At 39.0% G+C, this 25,416-nt stretch overlaps 1 protein-coding gene across 1 annotated transcript in view; it reads right to left on the reverse strand.

The window, feature by feature from the left end:
• Nucleotides 1-10,482: 10,482 nt before the first annotated feature.
• LOC129727138 (uncharacterized) overlaps nt 10,483-25,416 on the reverse strand; it is a 114,748-nt gene continuing 99,814 nt past the window's right edge. The window contains exons 2-4 of the mRNA XM_055684629.1: nt 12,980-13,540; nt 12,511-12,918; nt 10,483-12,443 (exon numbers count right to left, since the gene is read on the reverse strand). Of these exons, the coding sequence (XP_055540604.1) occupies nt 11,361-12,443; nt 12,511-12,918; nt 12,980-13,540 (2,052 nt within the window). The 3' untranslated portion in view covers nt 10,483-11,360. The remainder of the gene's footprint in view (nt 12,444-12,510; nt 12,919-12,979; nt 13,541-25,416) is intronic.

Raw genomic sequence — 25,416 nt, forward strand, 5'->3', positions numbered from 1 at the left:
AAGACCCTATTGAATTTTATTGTAATCTGATTTATAGTTTATAGACCATGTATCAAAATGTAAAAATCATGAAACATCAATATTTCAGAAACTACACAACCGATTTGAATAAAATTAGTTTCATATCAACGGGCTACCTAAAAAAACCTTAGCTTTTGAATTTTATGAAGATTGAACTTGTGGTTCAGAAGTTATGGAAAAAAACGTGTTCTGGAGACTATTTAATCTCACTCGTGTTTCTCTGAGATGGCTGGACCGATTTTCATAAAATCAGTGTCATATGGAAGGTCTTGTTGCCCCATAAGATCCTATTAATTTTTTTGCAAACGGATTTATACTTTGCCTGTTATGTTTGAAAATGTGAAATCCAGCTATGAAAAGAAACATATTCCGAAGACTACTTGGACTCACTCACTGTTCTTAGAGATGGTTGAACCGATTTCCACAAAATTAGTGTCAAATGAAAGGTCTAGCTGCCTCATAACACCCTATTGAATTTTACTGTAATCGGATAGTAACTTCGTCTGTAATGTATCGAAATGTGATAATCACGAAACTTCATTATCTTAGAAACTACACAACCGATTTGAACAATATTGGTATCAGATGAACGGGCTAGTTAAGGGTTAACTGATGAATTATGATTTAACACGTGGTTTCAAAGTTTGGCTGCCCTATACGTTTCCTTTTCATTTTATTGTAATTAAACTTAAGCAACCGTTATGTTTTAATTTGTAAAACATAGAAAGTCTATTATCTCGAGTATTAAACGACTTATTTGAACATAACTAGTGTCATACAACCGAGTCATCTTTCAAACTTACAAATAACAAACTTCATAACAATTTGATATGCTGTTCAAAAGTTTTGGAAACACAAGAAATTCAAAGACTATTAAACATTATACCTGCATTGATCAATATATATGGCCTCAACATGATTTAAATGTGGTATCGTATGTATTTGAACGTTCCCGGTATCGCTCGTGATTAATTTGTTCGAAATTAAGAGTCATTTCTTTTATGTCGCTGTTTCTTAAGCACTAACATTTCGTCAAATTTCATATTTTATACTTCAATTACGACATCAATATTTAAGAACCCAAAAAGTGAATATACCTTTATTGGATTTAAGCAATCATGTAAATCTATTTTACAAATAATAAGTTTGAATGAGAAAGGCTGAGACTGACCGCTAGGTGGATTAATTTAGGTTTTCTCTATATCATCAGTAACGTTTGCGGTAAAAAAAATGACTTTTTCAAGTGGTGATGAAAAAAAACTAAGACAGCTAATTGAGTTGGATAAATTTCCCATTAATTCTAATTATATTATCTTATTTGCAAAAAAAGGCGGACGAAAACATGTCGCAGGAGCTCACTTCCTTTGTGGGAGAAGTGAAATACGAAGATCCCTGCCAGTCGTTGCCATCCAGGGTGCGATAGGTCTCGTCGTCCATCACCACTGCCACGTCGCGACTCGCCGGGAAAATCGACTTGACCATCTTTTTCAACCGCTGTCGCTGCGTCATTGCCTGCAGCTCGTGTGGACGGGACTGCCGCTTCCTGACATGCATGTCCATGTTCTCCAGATACTTTTTCACGGTTTTACCGCATTCGCCAACCTCCGAGCCAAGTGCACGCAGCGATTTAGCCACTTTTCCCTCGGTCTTCCTCTTTAGCATCCTTTGAAGCTTCTTGTTGCTCAGGGTTGTTGGCCGTCCGGAACCGGGTTTTCTTTCGATGCTCTGATCGTAGTCCAATAGTGTCAAGATGTGTTGATGCCGGAACTGGCATACCCGGCGTCCACATAGTGCCGCACGATGTCTGTTTTTGACGCGGCGGGGTACCGTTCTTTGAACGCGCACACTTCTGAACGGAGTAGCTTCACTGTTTTCGCTATCACGGTTAGAGTTCGACTGATAGAGCTGTCATTTTTTTTTTGTTAACTCGTGGGTTACTATGATTGATGCTGCATAAGTAGTTTCGTCAGTGTGATTAAAGGTAAACCCATGAAAAATCGGCAATTTTTGTCCATTTTTTGTACCGCAAACGTAAAAGGATAGATAAACGATAATTCGATGGTGCTTTGATGAACGTTGAAGAACATCCTGAGTATAAATTGGTAAGCATTAGTGTTCTTTTTTTATTACTTTATTAGGGTGTCTTTCAGCCACAGGCTGGTTCGCCACCATCATTAGTGTTTGAAGTTGTGGCTCTTCAAATGATTGTTTGTTTTTATAGATACAACAGTAACCAAAGCAATATGATTTGTTGGCAAATACTCTGGTGAAAAATAAGCGAAAAATGCGATGAATGGTCCCACGACAACTACAAAACTCAGAAGCAAGTTTGAATCCAGAGGATGAAATGAAACTAAATGAATAACTTACTTTATTCTAAAAGAAAATTTGAAATTCGAATATTGATCGAACAATAAAGCAATAGGGAAATTCGAATATTGATCGAACACTAATACATAGGGAACGTAAGCAGGCTGGATCACTAAAGTCGTTTACCATTTCCAAAACAAATCTTAACTGAAGATTGTCGATGATAGTAGAATAATGTAGCTTGAATGAGAGTTGATATTCCAGCAGCTCACCAAGATATCAATTTCAGGCAGTTTGACTTGCACCATTGAACGAAGTTATCCATTGCAATCGGCTTTATTTTACATGGTATTTTATATGGTTTTCAAATCGTCAGTATGATTCCCAAGAAGTATTGTCACAACATTTAAAAATAGTACAAACAGTAGTAACTCTAGATTGCTTTTTTGAGGCACGCCAGAGCAAGGGATAAAACTGTCAAATACTGTTGATCTGACTTTCACGTGAAGCTGTATGTTGCTCAAGCAAGAACGAAGCTAATTGCAAAGTCAGTCGGCAATTCCTAAACGGTGTTGCTTAGCAAGAAAGAGGTGTCAAACGCAACGTTAATGTCGGTGTATACGGCGTCAACCTGAACTTTACCGTCCTTTAGGCCAAAAGTTTTTGCAACAATTTCCCTGTATTTCCCTAATGCTCGGATCATCATCATTATTTGACGTCTACAAAAGTCCCCGGAGATAGTTTTGTCCAATTGGCGCAATTAATAGTGGATTACTCTGAGCTGACCATATGCACCTTTTTCCGCGTTGACGGTAATTTGGAGCGGAGTGAAGCGTCTCTTCAACGTGCTAAATTGCAGGAAACTCTGATTCGATTTGCGGTACTAGACTCTTCCCTACTGAGGCCTAAACTCAGGAGTTGCCATTTATAACAGACTACCTTTACATAACTAATTGAGTAAATGGAACCAAACTTGGCCTGTGGAAGTTTCTAAGGGTAAAATATATTTCGTTGGTAGTTTGACAACCGTCTTTTCTATGAAAGGGGGGGCTTCCATACAAATGAAACACAAATTTTTGCATGACTCTAGAGTTGATAAAGCAAATGGGACCAAATCTGGCATGTGGAAATTTCTGGGTGCTAAAAATATTTTCATGGTGATTTGACACCCCTCCCTCTTCAGAAAGAGAGGGGTGCCATACATATGAAACACAAATTTCTGTACAACTCGAGAACTAATCGAGCAACTGGAACCGAATTTGGCATATGAAGATTTTAGGGGGTAAAATTTTTTCTATGATGGTTCAACACCCCACCCTACTTTGGAAGGTGGGGGGCTGGAAAACGGGCAAAAGTTACCAAATACCTCTCAATATGGGTTTTTTCTTAATCATACCGCAATTGTCCCATCCAAAATGGGTGTTTCCGTAATCGTGATGATGCACAGGAGCCAAAAATTGACCTCAGACACCAGATGGTGGCTTATGGGTTCCTGGAATACAGCGTAGTGTAGCGTAAGCACGGCATATTTCGTAGATTGCAGACTGGTGACTGACGCTTCCACTCGGATTGTATGAGATACAATGTTTGGGAGTAACATTTAAACCAATCTGAGATGAAGTAGGCCCGATAGTCATCATTACTGGCCAAGCCCATCTTTACCGTTGCTTGGGGATATAAGAAAGGATATTGATGATGTAATACATACTTAGTGAGAGGCCACCGACTCAATGACACTCCCGTAAGTAATACGAAGTTGGATTAGGGGGTTGGGCAGGAAGTTGTTGACGTAAAAACTATCTATTAAAATTGAAAAAACAAGCAAAATTCCATGCATTCAAAGCCTTGAGAATTTATCAAAATGCAAACACGCCCTGAGCCAAAACATGTTTTTTAATTCGAACCACCAAATTTATCATAAAACAGTTGTCGTGAATTCGTATCACGGTGCCACAAAATTTAATCATAATTATTAAAACTATTTAGCTGCAACATGTAACCAAAAGCAGGAAAAATCGAAAAACTCGCAATCCTTTACTGAGCAGCTCTACTGCCTCGCTGCTCTATCCGAAGGTAGAGGGCGTTTCAAGCACTCTTTAGTCAGCTCAAGACACAATCCGAAAAACGATCTTTTTTGAAGTAGAATACTTCACTCAGGAAGCTTGGCTACATAGGGATGTAAAAACAAAATCTAAAACCGAAAAAATTGAAAAATATGTCCAATTTCAAATGCTAATTAATCGGTTAGTATTCGATGGATTTTCTTTGTTCTTGCAGCAATAGATTGGAAAATCTTCTAAGATTCTTTCCAAATGGAGATAATTGTAATTTTATTATTCAAACTATTGTACTATTGGAAATAGTCAAGCCTTGTCCAAACGAAAAATTTGACCTCTGATTGGTCGTTATATGATTTATTAAATTCTGCTCGAGCGTCTTAATAGAATATTTACACTATACATTACACTTTTTATCCACAGTGGATAAAAAGTGTAATGTTTAGGGTTATATGATTGCTTCTCAAGCACGGCCGACAGAATCATATACCTTGCAATTTAAAATATGCTATTCGACTTATATAATACCCTGTTTCAACCAAAACCGCTCATAATAGTTCTAGACAGCGACAACAGCAGTCCTCTCTTAGCAACAGCAGTAGCAGTGCAGTGGATACCAGCGATAGCGGATAGCGGCCACAGCTGTGGCATAGCAATGGATAGTGCACTAGTTGCAGCGGAGCTCAGCATCGATAGCAGCTGAGCCAGCTGATGCAGGATCAGCGGATACCAATGACAGCGTACAGCGGCCACATCTGTGGCATGGCTACGGATAGCGTAGCAGTTGCAGCGAGTATCAGCATCGATAACAGCTGATTCAGTGAGGCACTTTAGTGAAATGCAGTCTCTGTGCGATAGCGGGCACTAATAAATGCATTAAATGAAAAGTTGCCTCATTTTGACAACACATGAGCCTTCTTGTTTTTAGTGTTAAATCAGCTTTAACTGTTTATTTTATCATAAGGAATACTTTATTCGCACTGTCAGTGATAATGCCAAGATGTGATCGGTAACTTATCCGATATTGAATTGAACAACAAATTGTGCTTTTCAGGATGAAATAAAAACTTGATGATTGAAAAGTTGATATTTTCTCTTGAGTTAATTTACATTTTTAAATTTGTAAAACTTATAAATTTCACTTTATCTCCGTGTCTCAGAACGTACTGAATTATCTTTTCCTTCAGTCATGAGCACGACATCCGAAAAACTTTCATTATATGCATAAAAATTGGTTTTTCGCACAACCGAAATTTAAAAATTGTCAAGCTCCAATCATTACAAGCAACTTACTATGTTATTGAAATTGGTCAATCCTTGTTGAAACGCAAAATTCGATTGATCTGATTAGTCAACGTTTATTTACTAGAAAATGACTGACACGCAAGCAGCCGGGTTATTTTTCTTGTAAAAGTATTCTACTTCAACCTTGCGGCCGTGGCTTTGCACACAAGCCTCCTGTGATTTTTTTTTTCACTCTTTCTCTAGTGCGACTTGAACACAAATAAAAAACAAAGCACTTCGAAAAACTTCGAATAAAAATGTTACTTATCTGCTTCAGGACGATCCGCTGGCTCCTTCCTGCACTTCCCGGGTAGCAGCAAAACCTGGACTCAAAAACTTGACCAAACACACTAATATTTCCGACAAGAAAACCTACTTTTTAACTAACATCAGACGTAAAGCAAAATCGTACACATCGCCCAGCTGGCCTTGTTCCCAGTTTTCCTGGCTCAGGGCTCCTGGAAAACAGCCCAAAAAGACCGATTACAATCCAAAATGGTTTTTCTCGGAACCAGAATGACGCTCAGAGGCCAGAAATTGGCTCCACATGCTTTTTTGAAATAGAATTCTATTCATGATTGTTAGTTTGGCTGATTAGGCTCTAAAGACTTTTATTATCCGAACTTTTGGAATGTGTTTTAGCTTCGATATGTGGTGATGTCTAAAAGAATTTCCCAAAAAAAATGATATAAAAAAATCGATATTGGAAATTTCATGTTTTTTCTCGGTTAAAAAGTGAAGCTTGAAAGACGACTTCTGGCTGTCCGATTAAAAAAGCTATGAGAAAATAATAACCACCCGAAATCAAATGTGTTGCTTGATTGATTTTATCGAATAAATTCTTCTCTAACCTAATCTTCTTAAATCCCAGAGAAAAACAATTCTCGTTTCTGATTTCTCTCCTTGATTTTCTTCAGCTTTTCAGTTCTTAGTTTAGGTATTGTTATCCATAGTTACCAAGAGAGGAAACTTTATCTCTACTTTTTTTTGTTGCCTACTATAATGCGGCTGTCGTTGTTTCTCTTGAGAGAAACAAGGTGTCAAGTATCAGCATTTAATTCCAGTGAAGGAACATCAAGAAAAAACTCCCTTTTTTAGACTAAACAAAAATTTTATGACTATAATTGGTTCAGGAAAGGAGCCTGCTGCATGATTGATGGAATTTTCATGCGGGCTTTTTCCGAGAAGATAAAACTTTGGCACTTGCCGCTAAACAAAACTCGAAAAGCTGATTCTCATTAGCACCCTACCCAAGTAACAATTTAAGTCGTATTGCATTCTTTTAGCGGTTTTCATGACCAATTTCGCAAAAATGCTGTTAAAACTAGAAATACTATCAGAACCTTCTGATAACCGCTATAAGTTGGCTTTACAGCCAGGTGGCCCACCCTTGCCAAGCTTATTGAAGCAATTATAAGAATGGCAATAAAACTGCTTCAAGACCACATGGAAAGAGTACCGCATACTATAAGCAGCTGGCATTACCTCTTTAAGAGCGCAATAAGTTTGGTTGCATTATTGCGCTCTGCTACTTGCCACCATAAGTCCAAATTAACTTTTCATTGCTTGACAGCAACCGTAATAAGTTGATTTGTTGTACCATTTCTGCACACACACCAGACCATCACGCCACTTTTTTTAATAAGGAAATCTCTCGTCGCGGGAGATATGTTTCACCTGTGTTGGTTATCATCGTGCAATCAATTTTATTTGATGGTGATATTGTAGAAAGATAAGGAATAAAGAGGGGTTTTTGGTAGGTTTTGTAGCTCTCAAGCATATGCGCATGAAATTTTGTCGTGCATTTTGAGAACATAGGCGCTTAAAATTTATGCGCCATCAAAATAGTACGGGCTTACCAAAATGACCTCATTGTTAGCAAAAATGAATTGGATTGTTTCAGCTCAGTTCTTCAGAAAAAAAATTTAGCCGTGTTCTTCAATACAGAGATAGATCAAAATCAACATTGGATGTTCAATTTATTTGTTAGTCAGACGACGATTCGATTTTCGTGTCAAGATCATAAAAAGTTTCAAAAATATCAATATGGCGTGGTTGGTAAATAGTTGGTATCAATCGTAGCTGCAATAAGCCTAGTTTAAGGATATACACTAAGGTCGCTTTTTACGCGGGTTTTTTTTACGCGGATTCCGGAATTTACGCGTTTTTTTTACGCGGATTCCGGAATATACGCGTTTTTTTTACGCGGCACGTATCCCCCGCGTAAAAAGCGTTTTTAGTGTATATGTTGTAAGGTGCGGCAAAGGTTGAATGCCTGTATTATTAGAGAAAAATATGGTAAATCCCTGGGGCCTAGACAACTTTATTTTTATGAAAAATCTGACATCACACCGACGATAATGAAGAATCAACGAGCTTTGATATAAATAGAGAGGTGCACAAAAATTGCAACGATACATACTTAGTTTAATTGAATATTGAATATATTCCGAAATATATCAATAGTGTATTTTTAAGGACGCATAATTTAACGACATAGGGAATTATTTTCAACCAAAACAAGACAAACTTGCGATAAAATTAAAAAAAAAAAACTACCGAACAGTACTATGTTTGCCGTGTTAGTTTATTAGATTTTTGGAGTTCTACGTCATCAATGTTCACAAATACGCTGCAAGATGCTTTAAAGCATTTTACACACATCTTACGAAGACTGCGACAGAATTCTGCATCACACTGAACCAACTAAGGGGCCATCCACATACCACGTGGACAGATTTTTAACGATTTTGACCCCTCCCCTCCCCCTCCATGGACAACTGCCTATATAAATTCTAAATAAATTGTATGGACCGTGGACATTACCCAACCCCCTCCCCCCAAAGCTGTCCACGTGGTATGTGGATGGCCCCTAAGTTTTATTAGTGTTTTATTGACAGCCATCAGTGTTCATTACGACTTGCTATTTTTGGCAACGGGTTTAACCGCCATAAAACCGCTGGTAATATTCATTGCTGTGATAAAACCGTTAGAAAACCAAGTAGCCATAGAATTGTTAGTTGGGTACTGTTTATGTCATGCGATAAACAACCATTGGAACATTGTTATCGAATCGACCATTGACTGAATTACGTAGATAAGAGATAACAAGAAATCACCTTATCTTTCAGGTTGTTCTCGCCAATTCTCTCTTCAATATTATTTCGCACTCATATCTCTGCTTTGCACAGTAAAAAAATCTGAATACTATTTATCACGTAAAATATTTTTTCATTCCAATTTCAATTGGTTCTGGCGTAAACCACGATTTAGTTTGAAAATTTTGTGCAATATCTCTCAAATTTGCGTGGAATATTATGGAGTTTTCTATCATAGGCGATTGAGGCAATGATCTTCTACTCTCTGTATTGCATGCTGCCACTCCACACGCAAAAGTTGGAGTGTGCGTAACCAGATCATTTATGAGCGAAATTAGCGCATTTACTGATTAAAATTGGAACCAGTACAACGCATGTGCGTTGGGCATAACGCATTTGATGCTCTAGCATATTTTGAATGTATTGCACAGCTCCAAACCACTACACTTATAAAGCATCAGCCGATGTTCAGAAGGTTGGCATCGTAAAAACAGTGCAACCAGCAATCAATACTGATAAGTTGGGTACTGACTCCATTGAAGAAATTATTGTCTGATCGATTCACTTTCATGAATCAGGTCATTTGAAAACATCATTCAATCATTAATCATTTAAATGCAAAATGTTTTGGACTAATCTCATGTTTTTGTTTATTACAAAAACATGAGATTAGTCCAAAACATTTTGCATTTAATTATGACTCTGGTTTCATTCACATGCATTCGGTTCTGCGTTACTGGCACCAGCGTCAATAACTACCGCAGCAAACAAGGCTCGCCATTGGCTGTTTCGGTTTTTAGGGATGCACGAGCCGTTGATACGCACCGGCTAGCGAAAGTAAAGAACGGTTTTTTGAGCGCCTCGGAACTGATCGTTCGCCCGAAGCCGAAGTTTACCGAGACATTACGACTTTTGTGTATATGATACATATTCTGATTTTGATCCCTGTCAATGTATTCCTTGTACAACTTTTGCGTTATTCGTATAACGCATTGGTTGTGCGAAGTCATAGCAAATTCTGTGCGAATTGAAAGAACACATTGGATGATTAAAGCTTGAACTTTTGCGTGCAAGTATCACTAAAAAAGGATTTTAAGGAAAACTCTTTCGACCAACTGTTGCAACAGTGGAATGCAATATTAGTGTAAGACGAAACCAGAATTAATATTAAAGGCTATTAGAAAAGTGTGAATTTTCGCAAATTTTCGTTTCTCGAAATTCAACAAAATATATCGAAATTACTCTCATAGCTTTTAAATAAGTAGAAAACCAATTCAATGCTTTAATCTGCATGAACATTAAATAAATTTGGAATTCACGAAATTTTCCTTAATTTCTGGATATTTGTAAGCATATTCCTTTGAAATAAAACTTAATTGTCTTTAAAACTCGCTTCGTTGAAAGCTAATTTATCAGGAGTGTAAGTATCTAAAAAAAATCGACTATTTTTATTCTTTCAAGAATTCTATCATGGAAGACTTTCTGATCGATGGATGATAAAATTTTTTGAATCTTATGAAAAAAAAATGAGATTAAGGTGCTCAAAATCTAACAACTTTTTCCGTGATTTTCGATTTTCAAAAATCACCATTTTTTTCCAATCTTTCTGCAGATAAAAATGAGCCACTCACGCCTTTATCCGTCATCACTGGGAATTGTTGGGAATCGTCATCTAGTCATGAAAAACAAACTCTCATACTTAAAAATGCATTTTATTCCAGCTTCTCCTCCACATCGGTAATTGCAAATCGACCCAAGCTCCGGTACACAGACCGCGCATGGCTGCCTATAAGTTATACGTTATCCGTATTCCTTCGTAATTGTTACATTTTACGCCGTCCCTCCTAAAAGCTTCAATAAATATACACACATCCAACCGGCTCGGCATGATTAATCCTTCCGAGTCAAGCCGAGCCCACCCGGCACATGCCTTCACAATGCATGCCGGTAATTAAAACGCTATTTATGATAAACGCGAACACACACACACGCACATGCTCTCTTTCCATAGCTTTTCATTACTAATTGCTACCTTCGTCAATGATGATTTAACATTTCCCAACACCTCGATCTGCCGATAAATATAATACTTTGCTACGTGACCCATCTCGTGGCGACGGTGGCGGTATCGGACATCATTTGCCTGACACCACCTGTCACTCGACAATCTCGTCAACATCTTAATTCATCATTATCCTACTTGCTATCGTTGAGACGTTCGTCGTTTGCTCTCGTTGTTCGATGCTCTTCGGGGCGGATTTCTCGCTGTCGTTCTTAAGCTAGAGTATTTTTCTCTAAAAAATTGCAGCACTTGAACACCGTTCGCAAACGGAAGGCACACTCGCTACACACATGGTAACTCTGTTGGCCCCTGGCCCTGTTTGATCCAGTTCGATACTTTCGTTTCGCATTCACTCGCAGCAGGGAAGTATGAAAATAAATAAAAATCGGTATCACTTGGGAGATTGAAAGGCTCCGAATCGATAACCGAGTTGAAACTAGTAAATGGTGAAATTATTATGGCGCATAAACATACACACACGCACGCACTGCCTAACTAGGGTTACTACTTGAAGAAATCAATCCTCACTTATCGCTTATGGTTCGGCCCGCTGGGAGGATCCGCGAGAGTCTTTTGACCTTCGGGACTTTTCAGAAACACGGACACTTCGCTGTGATCGGTGTTTGGGTCATATGATGACTCTTCCGGTTGGTAGTTAGACTGTGGTTGTTCGATGGCCGATAAAATTGATTGCAGAAGTCCTTCCGATAGAATTTGTTCATGAGGGGCAGCCTCTCCGTGGTGGGAGCCGGATGGATCGGCTGACTGGAACTGCAATTGGTAGGAGCCTAGCTTTCCTTGAACAGGAATTGAGAGACTATGTGATTTCTGAGCAGAAACCAGCTCCAGCCCACCGAGACCATCGCTTAAACCGGGAAGGTTGGATGTGGAAACGGATTCACTGCTGACCAGCTGGTGTCCGCTGCGGTACTCTCCTATAGAACCGGATGCGGGTGGTCCATAGCTTGAGTCCAAACTGTTCGAATTGCTACTGCTGTATGACTGGGAGCCTGTTGTTCCGAAATAGCTGGCTTGACCATCACTTGCGCCATACGATGCCAGTTCCGGACCGTGTCCACATTCATTAGCTACGGCAACAATTTGCTGTTCCTGGTAGCGTGGTTGCTGAACTTGTGCTAGAGCTTCTGGCAGTTGGTGTTGGGTTAGGAATGGTTTCGGCGGTTGATCGGATGGTAGGGTGTTGAGTTCGAGTGCTGGCAGAGCAGTGGCTACGTCACTGGTTGGTGGGGGCAGATAAACATCACCGGAATAGTGTGGTTTAGTGCCGAAATTATCCAAATGTTCCACCGTGTGTCCGATGGATTCGATGAGTCCCTTTGGAACCGGTGGTCGGTAGGCTATCGGTTGACGTGGTGGAGCAACTGGACCAGACCATTGCTTCAACTGGCCACTGACGCTTCCGTGGGAGATGCCCAAACCGTGAACCGGGTAGGGTGCGGGACGATGGGGTGGTCCGTACAGGCCAGCGGGTGGTAACTGAAGTTTAGGTGGTGGAGGTAAGGGCTTTGCGAAAGAAGGCTTGTACTTGCCGGGGGCGTACGAATCCGGTAGCGGAGCTCCGTAAGAGTCAGTGATGAAATTCGAGTGAATCTTGAAGGCAAAAGTAATATAAAATTAAAAAAAAAAAAACAGCTGGTGGTTAAAGTATAAACCTCACCTCAAAACTATTTCCCTTGTTCAGTTCCAGGCCACTGTGGAGATCGTTGTTGAACGATGGTCCCGGCTCTAGTCGGGGTAATTGCAAACCTACCTCTGCGGACGCGGACTGCTGATGGTTGGCCAAGAAATCACCGCTGGGTGGTGGTCCATAAGAGGATTCCGGTGCGTGAATTTCAACTTGGCTGGATTGAACGACGGGACCGGCAATCGGCTTCCATCCGTCACATTTGATCTCGGGAGGTGTTGGAGGAACGTGAACGGACGAATGATGACCGAAGGATTGCTGTGCGCTGAAGATAGGTTTCGGAGGTCCGTATACAGGCTTTGGTGGGCCGTAGGATGGCTTTGGTGGAGGACCGTACAAGGGAGCGGGCTGTGGAAGGGCTGGTGCTCCGTAAGATGGTTTCTGTTAGATTAAAAATTAGAAAGATAAATCGTCAGTCTGAGCGGGATAAAATATGCCGTACCGGAATTGACTGTGCGGGTGGTCCGTAAACCGGTCGAGGAGGAGGGCCATAGTGTTGCTGGGGTGGTTGATGATGGTGATGATGATGTTCTTCTCCTCCTCCAAAGCCAAATGTTGAAAACAGGGAGTCAAGGAAGGAAGATTGTTTCTTTGGTGGGGGACCGTACGAGTGATGAGGAGGAGGAGGGCCGAACGACTGCTGGGGTGGACCGTAGACCGGTTTCGGGGGATGGTGGAAGTGCGGTTTGGATGGCTGCGGTGGTCCGTATTCGATGTTGATCGTGGGAGGGCCAAAGTTTTGCACGGGAACGCCGTACTCCTTGTGTGGTACGCCGATCGGTGCAGGTGGGGGCACGTCCGGAGGTGGGGGTGGATAGTGAGCAACTGCCGGTTGTCCGTACACTGGAGCTGGCTGCTCCGGACCTGAGGCCCCGGGCGAAGAGGGTGGCACTCCGTAGGAATCGGCGATCGGTGCCTCCCGGCGCTGAGCATCACCGTTGACGACTGCTTGGGTCGCCCGCGTGAGCACCAGCGCATAGATTAGTAATGCTGTCGGTCGCAGCTGAGCCAGACGAGAAAGAAAGAAATGGAGAAAGAAATTGAACAGTTAATCTTCTGGCTGGTAAACCGGCAGTTAGTGCGAGTTTTGTGCGGCTTTGGAACACATTGCTAGTCATAATTGGAACCGATGAAGGCCACTCCTTCGACGTCAGAAGGGTCATTAGGTTTTCAGTTCCGCTTTCGTTTGCTCAAAGGGTTAAGCAACCGTTTAAGTGGTTACGTAATAACAGTTAACGTTGAGAAACGTTTATTTACATTGCTTACCGGTATGGCTAACACTGATTAGTTCAATTAAAATAATTTTGTGAAACAGTTATCCAGAGCTTTACAAAGGTTGCATAATTTTGGGAAAATTAAAATGCATAACAACTTGCTACTCTAATTGAAATTACGAAAAAGTTAGACATACAAATTCATAGTTGATCCGAAAAGTATAGACGGGACTGGTCTCAGGAATCGTTTGTCTGATTCTTAGATGGCGTGAGTTATTTGAAAATAGATTCTATGCGTAGCACGGCAGCGCAGTTGATGACTATTTTGATGACTTTTTTTTAAATTCAGAGCTATATACCGCTGCAGCGCTGGGCTTATTTTTATAACATTTCCCGTTATATATCTTTAATTTGAACAATTTTAATTCCGTCCAAAGAAAATAAAATATATCAACAGCAATGTGCAAGAAATTATCGTTGTTGTCTTGGTGTACCAAAAACTGTAAATCGCAATGCTAGAAATATAGACAATCTTCTTGCAAGCCAATCCAGAATGAGCCGCCGTGCGAGATTGTTATATAGCCCGCCATTTGCGGCTCACAGCTCGCCAATTTTATTATTAAGTAAATGTAAAAGGTTATTCATCTCTGTTGCTTTTTCGTTAAAAAAAACACGTCCAACTGATGGGGAGATCCCTTAACCTTCACATTACTGAGATGATAAAAATTTATATAAAAAATAAATCGTACAAAATACTTTTTATATGCTTATTTTTATGACGCAATTCTTGACTATCACAGGAAATAGTAACGACCGTTAACCCTATAACACGAATCACATTTTCATGACAATCAGTTCAGAGTTTTTTTTTTTGTTTATTTTTGTATTGTAAATCTCTATCTTGTATGCTTCTTAGTATGAAGGAAATAGTATAAAAGGCCTATTTCGCACCACCTCGACCAATTGGGAACACTCTCTCAGAATTCAATGAAACTTTGTGGATGTGCCTAACTACTTTTAACAACTTTTTATCACTATTTTTTTTCTTGACGTTGGACTAACATCTATCTCGAAGTTAGGCACCTGAATTTAAAAATCTAGTAATTCAACCAAGGAAAACCAGGGAAAGTGGTCAGGTTTTTAGCGCTTATATGTCAGTCATTCCTTTTCAGAATATTGATGTTTTGGCAGAATTTTTTTACGGTTAAATTGATGTAACAAAAACAACCTGTTGTGTGAGATACACTATTGAAATAACATCGATTGTCTAAGCCATACCGAGCTACCTATTACTACCTCTCTTCCACAGCCGACACTAACGGATACAACCAACCTGACTTTGTAAACGTTTTGTTGTTGTTGTTGTTTTACTTTTCTTGCCATTCCCTATTCTTCTAAACTCCTCCTTCTTTCCAAATAACTGACGTAACCTTTATATAGAAGGTACCATTCGAACATTTCACCCCATCATTTTCATTCAAAACCTGTATCGGTATCATACGCACTCCATCGAATTGAAATTTTCATTCGTGCGTTGGGTTGGCTGGCAAAGCAGACGGTTCTTTCTGAAGCAGCAGAAAGTTGGTGGTGGCAAATATTGGTCGCTTGTAAAAACGCACACCATCGAACTAAATTTCTCATTCGTTCGTGTGTATGGATTGCTATAGCACGTGTGTGGGTAGCTATAGTGGGTGTTTAATCGAAGATTTAGTATTTTCTCCTTTATTCAATACAACTTTATTAAAACTATTAAAACGCCTAAACGAACACGGTTGAATAATTCGACTGTTCAGCAGCGATTCAAACTTCTTCGGCCAATCTTTATTCATCAAGAAAAAAATACTACCGATGAATGATCAACACTTATTTGCTAGAAATTTCATTTAAAACAAAACAGGTTCTTTTAGGTATCGTAAATTATCGGTAAAAGGAGTATTATATATTATCGGTAAAGTTTTCTCAATGAGCATACATTTAATTATCGTTTTTGTTTCTCTGTGTGCGGTTTTGTTTTAGTTTCTCGCACACAGAGAAAAAAAAAAAACAAACTTGTCTCTATCGTGAAAAATAAAAAAAAACATTAGGAAATGCTCTAAATCATAATTGAAGATATAATATATTTTCCTGTCACTAGCCAAAACCTTGATAAAAACTATTCAGAAAGCGTCTGATTAAGTTCTGGCTTTTTTAAGTTATTGAAATAAACGTAAGTTCTTAAAATACGTGAAGTTATATGCTGAGCTGGAGCTAAGGTTTTTCTGAAGTGACAGTGCCAATATAAAAGATCCATTCTTTTATATATATATTTATTCATAACGCTTTGGATACCACTTTCCCACTTTTGTTGAAAAATTTTTCTATGCTTACATATGAAAACGACTGATGTTTTTTTCTTGAAGAAATCGACAAAAGTTGTCAAGGGATGAATTTTTGAAAATTGACTTAATTGAATTTAAGATCCTAAACTGAAAATCTCTCTAAAACAAGAAGCGGTTTTCAAAACATTGGTCATCTCAATTTTTTTTTCTAAAATGAGATTTTTAGATACACAACTTAGTTGCCTTAAATTCTTCAGAACTAATCAAAGTGGCCAATGTAACCCTCTAGTGCCCAGTGCCGCCTTTAGACGGTCTTCAGTTGAAGCTCTAAAAAGCTTCAACTAGAACATAAAAAATGTTGATATAGCTTCATAGTGATTTTTTCGAAGTCCACCTCAAAATTAATTTGAGCACTAGAGGGTTAAGGGAAATAGGTTTTTCTAACAAAAACTTTTCTGTGTTCTCCTGGATAAGAATTGGAAAAATGTTTTCAAGGAATGACTTCCAAAAAATTGCCTGAGCCCTTATTTAAAAGCATTAAAATTTTTTTTTCATAAAAAGATTTATTTTGAACTACCAAGCACTTTTTTCAAAATATTAAAAACAAGATCTAACAACGAAAAAAGAAATTAAACAATTTAAAAGTGATATTGAAATAATCGGTTATTTCAAATTACTTTCGAAACAAGTTTCTTAGATTGACAATTCAGTTGTGTAAAACTCTTTCGAACAAACCAAGGTAGGCACTTGTCGATATCTCAGCGGATAACAGCAGACGTGGCTGCGTTGGTTTCTTCACATATCACTTTTAAGTTTGTTTTATTTCAGTTCATGTAACACGTTTTATTTAGCTTTTCACTTCATTAATTTTTCTCTTGATTTTGCAGGTTAATTTCACTTAATTTAAATATATTTCAGTTCACAACTACATTTTTAAATCTTATATTTAACTTTAAACTTCAAATTTAAGTATTGATTGGAAACGCACTCATTTAGAGTACTGAATATCATCCGTGTCGGAGTAGAAGAGAAGGTATTTCAGGTGCTGGATCGCTATTTATACCTCGGTGAATATTCTAGCTGGCGGAACAAGGAAGTCAACAAATGACAATCGACATTCTGCATCGATGACAGTTTGATGGGATGACTTCGAAAATTCGATGACCGAGGGATCTTCGCTCAAGGTTGTTAAGGTTTTTCCCGAAATTTCTTACGAGGGGGAGAGGGCGATTCGAGAAAATCTTACGTAAGATTGAAAAAAATAAAATACAAACAAAAACTTACTATACTAAACGAAATAAAATTAGTTGAACGATTTCTCGCTGAAATCTCACATAATTTTCAGTTTCATTGACTTTAACATGATATTCCTGAATTGGTTAAATTGTTTTTTATTTTCTTCACGCATACGCCATATGTAGAAAAATCTCAGTCACACTTCTTCATGAACAAATTTTTCCTGGAAAAGAAAATCTTACATAAGATTTAAGGGGGGGTAAATGCAAAATCTTACTAAGCCTTACTATGGGGGGAAGAGGGATCTAAAGTTTCGAAAAAAGTCCTTACGTAATTTGTGGATGACGCCTTGTTCCGTAATGGTATTCGAGATCTGCCAGAAAGATGGGACAAAGTTGTAGCTAGTGATGGGCTCACTTCGGACTACACTACAGTAGTTCCCTTTTCTATATTTTTATTAATTACTGCGAAAACAAGGTTGCCCGCCAAATTTGCCCGCCAAAAAGGTTGCCACATCAAATCGCATCACGGTAAAAACACAGTAGAAAATTACCCATAGAGTAGTTTGTCTTGAAAATTTGGGTAGAAGTAGTTTGGAGTGTGGTCAAACTGTGGATCCACCATCCATGGACGAGGTGAAGAAAGCAGTGGAAGAGCTGAGAAACTGCAAGGCAGCTGGGAAGGACGGCATTCCCGCCGAACAGCGTACGATTCAGTCAAGAGAGATGAGTTATGGCAGATTATGATTGAACATGGCTTCCCAACAAAGCAGATTAGGCTGATTCGTGCCACCCTTGAAGGTTCTATATCAAGCGTCAGGATAGCCGGTGAGATATCAGACTCGTTCGTGACGTTAGATGGTTTGAAGCAGGGTGACGGGCTGTCGAACTTATTGTTCAACATCGCATTGGAAGGTGCTAAACGGAGGGCTGGTGTGCAGAGAAGCGGCACCATCATTACGAAGTCGCACATGCTTCTCGGTTTTGCGGACCAAAACGAAATACATGGTGGCTGGCAGAGTGTATGGTAGTCCGTCGGAGGTTGGTGCTGCGGTGGTGCTAGATGGGGAAACATTTGAAGAAGTCGACGAATTTATTTACCTGGGAACATTAGTGACATGTGACAACGAGGTTAGCCGTGAGATAAAGAGGCGGATAGCAGCCGCAAACAGGGTCTTTTACGGACTACGTAACCAGCTAAGGTCTCGCAGTCTGCAAATCCGTACTAAACTTGCACTCTATAAAACACTGATTCTTCCGGTGGCTCTCTACGGCCATGAAGCATGGACGCTGAAAGCGGCTGATCGGCGAGCAACGTCGTGAATTTATTTTGCGCAAGCACCGGGAAAATCGTCAACGCTCTCATCGGTATATCGGGAAGCAATCCGGAATCGTGCAGTCAACGATGAGTCGTGTGATTAAACGACACTACGAAACGCTGAGCATCAAAGGTGGTCAGAAGGGATGTTCTATTAGTGATCAGTATCACAAACGTGTTGTGAAAGCGTTTACGCGGAATCCCAATGCATTGGTCAGGGATGTGACCAAAAAGTGGAATCTACCCAAGTCTTTCGGTCAGAGATCCAAGAACGGAGAGGGACTGCATACGTAAAAAGTGCACAAGGCTGCAAATCGCGACAAACGGCAAAATGTGGTGGGAAAGTCACGAACCCGAAAACTGTACATGTACACTAGAGTGTCCCAAAAAAAATCGATGTTGAAAAAGTCAAGGTGCTCAGCCCTAAATTGAAAGATAATGTTATTTATAGCATTTTTGTAGAACATTTGGACTTTCTAAAAAATCGTTTTCAGGTTGCCCAAACGTGATTTATGAAAAAATGACTTTTTCAAGCTACAAAATCACTCTTCTGCACTTTTTTCAATTCTGTTCGATTCCTAAATTTTTCATTTATATTTTTTTATTTTTCTGGGGTTGCTTTTGAATATTTTGCATGGTTCAGTTCAGCATTGCATTAAAATTTTTGACTCCCAGAGCCCATTAAACATCACAAAAAAATATTTTTGCTAATAATTTTTAGATAAAACCTTACAAAACACAAAAAAATGTTTGATCAAGAACTGAAATTCTCATTACAAAGCGGGATTTACGACGAAAGTTTACATGCAAAAAGATCCTTGATATCTTATCGGGGAGCTGAGATATTGGCATTTTTCTATGTGATGGAACACTATGCATTTTGACAAATATGGTAAATAACTGTTTTATTTTGGGAGATAAAAATAATAATGTTCAGAAAACAAATGCATTTTTGGATGGCTGATAACTTAGTAGAAGGTTTAGAAATTCGGAAAAATTTGCGAAAAAAGTTAGAACGGAAATTGTGATTTTTAGTGCCTTCTATTAGAAAACTCAACTTTGCTCGTCATATATAAGAGATAGAAACATGATGTCTTTGGTAAAGTTTCTAGTTTTAATATAATCTAAAACTTTGTCCAAGACTCCTTGCGTCTATATTATTCTGATTAAAAAGTAAATTTTTTATCTCACTCATAGGTGGATTGATCACCTATCTTTCTACATTAAAAGATGCATTTTTGAATATCCCGAAACTCCTCCGAACATACCTTATGGCTATAATCGATATTTGAATCACTATTTAGGAAATTACACGCACAAACGGCAAAATAAAACACTGTGCCATGGAGATATTTGTGTGCCATGGATGGCATTTGTGGCATTTTTGACAAAATGCATAGTTTTCCATCACTTGTATAAACGCCAATATTTCAACCTTCCAATAAGATATCAAGGATCTTTTTTCATGTAAATTTTCGTCTTGAATCCCGCTTTGCAGTAAAAATTTCAGTTCTTGGTCAAAAAAATGTTTAATATGTGTTTTGAAGGGTTTTATCTGCAAATTATAAGAAAAATGTACTTTTCTGTGATGTTCAATGGGCTCTGTGAGTCAAATAACTGAATGCGATGCTGAACCAAACCATGCAAAATATTCAAAAACAACCCCACAAAATTAAGAAAAAATATAGAAAAATTTAGGAATCGAACAGAATTGAAAAAAGAGCAGAAGAGTGATTTTGTAGCTTGAAAAAGTCATTTTTTCATAAATCACGTTTGGGCAACCTGAAAACGAGTTTTTTGAAAGTTCAAATGTTCTACAAAAATGCTATAAATAACATTATATTTCAATTTAGGGCTGAGCACCTTGACTTTTTGAACATCGATTTTTTTTGGGACAGCCTAATGTACACGCAGATGTTGACAACGCCTCATTGTTTCATCATGGATAATGAGACTTTCGTCATGGCAGACTTCCAGCAGCTTCCGGGGCTACTGTTTTTCACTGCCTAGCATAAGTCTGATGTTTTATTTATTATTTATTTCTTTCGATCAGCATCAAACCCAGTTGAATACTACGACTATGGACAATATATTTGAGGAAGCATTCAAAATTATGAATTAAAAATATCTTGCGATATTTTTAATTCCTAATTTTGAATGCTACATATTATTTCTGAAAGGTTTTCCATAGTCTCAGTAATTTCATTAGACAGTTGTTTACAGAGAACAAATATTTGTATACAGAGTTTACGGAGAACAAATATAACAAAACGAACAGACAGCAGACCAACATAAGTTTTGTTTGAGAAGTGAAGAAACTTGAAGTTTTAAATACTATGTTTTCTACTTAGAACTATAACCTTGTTCCGAACGTAACGTCTCCAGTTCTTGAATAATTACTTACTTTCTTTCGTGGCGACAGATCGTGTAGATCCCATGCCGAATCCAGAATATATATTCACATAAGTTGATCTTGTGTTAGTCCTATCCAATTGCCCCTAAAACCCGACGATCGGGCTTCATCACACACCACACATTTTAATATATTTTTTTTTGCTAGGAGTTGCCTGCCGTATTTTATAAGCTTGATGATATCCACATGTTTATATGGTACAGCACGTAATTCATATGCCTGCACCTCCCCCAATTTTCTAGTTTGTCACCGAGTATTGATCGCTCGCCAATTGGCCTGCTTCCACACCCACGATTCATGTCCATAGGGCGCCACCGAGAGGATCAGTGTCATGTAGAGCATATTTTCTTGCGAATCTGTAGGCTGCGAAATCTAAGCTGGCTACACAATCCGCAATGAGTTCGGACCGCTGCTGCAATCCATCTCTTCACCTCACGGCTCAACTCGTTATCACACATTTCGAATGTATACCAAGATAAACAACGTCACCAACCGCTTCAAAAGTATCCACATCCTTCATCACCGTAGTACAAACGCCCTTAGGACTATCACTATTTCTCTACCAACTACCGTATACTCCATTTTGACAGTGTTCATGCAGCTTCTCTCCTGAGAGCCAAAAAATGCCTCCTTCACAGGTCTACGATAAACACAACTGTCGATGTCGTTCGTGAAGCCTAGAAGCCGCTCCTCTGCACACCTGCCTTTGATACTGCTCTTTCCAAGGCTACGTCGAAAGCCAAGCTCGTGTTTCAGGCCATCCAACGTCACGAACGTGTCCGAAATTTCACCCGCTGCCTAATTTATTATTTCAGTTTTGTTGGAAAACCGTGCTGAATATTGATCTGTCACGTTGCGTTTTACTGAATCGTACGCCGCCTTGATGTTCAAAAATAAATTATGCGTCTGCAAATTGTGGTCCAGAAACCTGTCGACGATTTGTCTCAGTATGATTATCTGGTTCATGGTATATTGTTCGAAAACCGCACTAGTATTCATCAACAAGGTTTTTTTTTCAAAGGCCTCAGTCTTTAGAGCAGGATAGAATTTTATGTGCGGAATCGAGGAGGATTGTGGTTATACTTGATTTATTCAATTCAATTTCCTCTTCTAGGTTAAATTCCCGAAACTTAGACATTACCCTACCCATCAAATCTAGTGCAACACTTTCGCCATCTTCCTTACACAACTGCTTATATTTTTTTTGTAAATCATGGTCGTTTCTGAAAATCCTCCCTGTTTCCGAAGCTTGCTTTTGAAAATAACTCAGAGTAATGGTACTAGGTGAAGTTCTGCGAAGTTTGGTGGATTTACTTCCTTTGGCATAGAAGCAACATCATTGATTTCGTACCACTCCATCATCGGTTTCGCGTAATGCCAGATCCGACCAAAACAGTCCTAAGTTTGCGAAACAAAGGACAGGGAGTAAGCGCTTTAGGAGGCATTTTTCTTTACATATATAGCCGTTGATGGTGCCGGTCGTTATGTACGGCATGCTGACATTACCACACCAACATATCACCAGCCACACCAAGTACTTATTGACAAATTTGTTCACCTTGGTCCTCGCAAGTTCTGTGGAGCATTCAAACGGGACTGACCGACGAAAGCCTGCTTGACGATGCATTTCGACTGAACCAACCACTCACAGTATAGCCTCCTAGCATGGAATTTGGCCACCTTATTCATCTTCCTTGCCTTCACTAGGTCGGTTGCCTTAGCCTTTCTTCCACTGCCAGCTCGCCGTTAGGCTGTCAGGATCTCCTTGAGTGACATTACCACACGGGACATGGTAGAATGATCGATTCCCAACTGCTACGCGATCCATTTATGGGACCCTAGAATTTCCATAACTGCGCTTGAATGTTTTTGTCGAAGCACTTTTTGCTTGGATGTTAGCTTGATAGCTGTGACTTGTATTCTTGAACTTTTGTAACATTGTTCGAAAGTTTCTCATTTTTCTTTTTTGTTTTTCTTTTCATTTTGCAGTATCACTATTGTTAAGGATTACGCAATGTATAACTTTTAAAAAATCACGTCTACCGAAATGCGTTTGCTCTCTCAAGGGAACTCAAGATTTGCAATAGACAGGGATGATAGGGTGATGGATGGATTACGCGAGTGTTGCTCACATAGATTCGCGGTGTCTTCCTAACGAGTTGACGTCGCGCGTAACACCGTTCGCTTCCGTCACTTACCGTGGTGACACAACCTTTCCTCTCCGTCGCAGTCGTGGAGATGCAGACGTAAACTTGGTCTCCGATAACAACGACTGTTACACCTCCTTCCTTACAATCTCCTTCGTCACCCTAACGGCCTATGGACGTGGCCGGCGCCGTTATCGATCACGGCAGCAGGTTCCTTGTTCAACATCAATAGCTCAGATCTATCACGGAGAAGCAACTACGAAATGTGCGGTCGTCGAGCTCAGTGTCACTATTGTAAAGTTACCTGCTACGTGTTATAGTGTTTGTATTCCCACAAACTTACTATTTTTAAATCTTCTTTTTCAACCTTATCATCACTCAAGCAAGTTAATGGAAGGTATAACGTGCTTTGGGTGGATGAAATTTTCGATAGTTTGGATAAGAGTTTTTTTTTAGTCTGGAGAGAAGTTTTAAGAGAATATAAAACTATCGATATGGATTGGCCTGATTTTGCTTAGATTTCAATATATGACCATTCGCTTGTCAAAGCAAACTTCAAAAATGTTATGGCTGGAAAGCTCTTCGTATGTAAACATTACACTCCAAATTATTTTCACTTAAATTTGCAATTAAATACTATACAAAGAAAATGTTACATTTTTAGTACAATCTGTAGTATTTTCATCCATAGCCTCCAAATAATCTGTGGAATTACACCATACAGTCGCTCACTTCCGACTTTAAAGTGTTCGGTAAGTAAGCCATCCTCTCCAGCAGCTTTGTGGTTCTTCAACTGCTTTCAAGCTTTTTATACTTCTTTAGCTTAGCTTTTTATCGACGACTCTAATGCTTTTCTTTTACGAAGTGTTGTTTGCAACACCTGACCACTAGGGTGGGAAAAAAAATCTTAGCTGCCATGCAATTTTCGTGTCCCTTATGGGTCCCATAACAACTTTGTAACTTTTCAGATCGATCAGTGAAACGCGCGATTAGCGCCCGATATTTAAAGTTTCCATGCGATTTTATATGGGAAAATCCACTTTTTCAATACATATTCTCTAAATATGTCAAGTTGGCTCTTAAAAAATATCAATACATGATATTTGTAGTAAATTTTCCTGGGAAAAACTCTTCTGAAGACCGTAAGGCGCTACGATGCTTGTAGAAACAGCTATTCACCCCAAACTGATTGAATGTTTGACGGACGGCTCACCATTGAAATTGTCCAGCAACACTGCTTCAGCATGCTGCTATTGCAAACTTGCTCAAGTATGAGAAATAATTTCGCGTGGAATTAATTTTCAAAGTGTGATTTTTGCTTGGAAGCCTCCAAGCAAAAATCACACTTTATTTTGGAAGCCTCCAAGATAAATTTAAGCGATATCATTTCTCATCACAAGGTTGAATTTGCAACAGTAGCATGCTGCAGCAGTATTGCTAGTAAAATTCAATGGTGAGCCGTTCGTCAGATATTCAATCAGCCTGGGGTGAATATCTTTTTTCACAAGCAGGGTAGCGCATTGCACTCTTCAGAAGAGTTTTTCCCAGGAAAATTTCCTATAAGTATCATGTATTGATATATTTTTAGGAGTCAACTGAATATCTCTATAGAAAAAGTTTTGGAAAAGTGGTTTCTCCCATATAAAATCGTATGAAAGCTTTAAAAATCGGGCGCAAATCGGGTGTTTCACCGATCGATCTGAAAAGTTACACAGTTGTTATAGGACCCATAAGGAACACGAAAAGGGCATGGGAGCGAAAAAATAACACCATCGCTCTTTTCCCATATAACCGTGTCCCAGTCTACTGACCACCTATTTAGGACTAAAGTACTGGGTCAATTTAGACCATTTTAATGATAGCTATATTTTCATGTCACACATAAATATCGAATGAAATCATAAAAAGATATGTCTAACAAAACAAACTATCTGTCTATTTTACTGAAAAAAAAAATTATAGCAAATCCAACGTGAATTCATTTAATTATATCGTGTTATATGAATTATTATCATGATCGAGAAAAAATGTACCATAATCGGACCTGGCATTTTATTTCAAACCCATTTGAAGTCAAACGTTTTAGGTCGACAATTTAATTGTCTAAAACTATTCTTAGCATTTCAAAATATTCAAGGGAGAACAAAAACTTTCCCACGAATGGGCCTGAGTGAAACCCATCATTATATCAAGCAAAGGCAAAATGAAGCGGTAAAGTCTAAGATCATGATACA

The sequence above is a fragment of the Wyeomyia smithii genome, chromosome 3 (assembly GCF_029784165.1).
Source record: "Wyeomyia smithii strain HCP4-BCI-WySm-NY-G18 chromosome 3, ASM2978416v1, whole genome shotgun sequence".
Lineage (NCBI taxonomy): Eukaryota > Metazoa > Arthropoda > Insecta > Diptera > Culicidae > Wyeomyia > Wyeomyia smithii.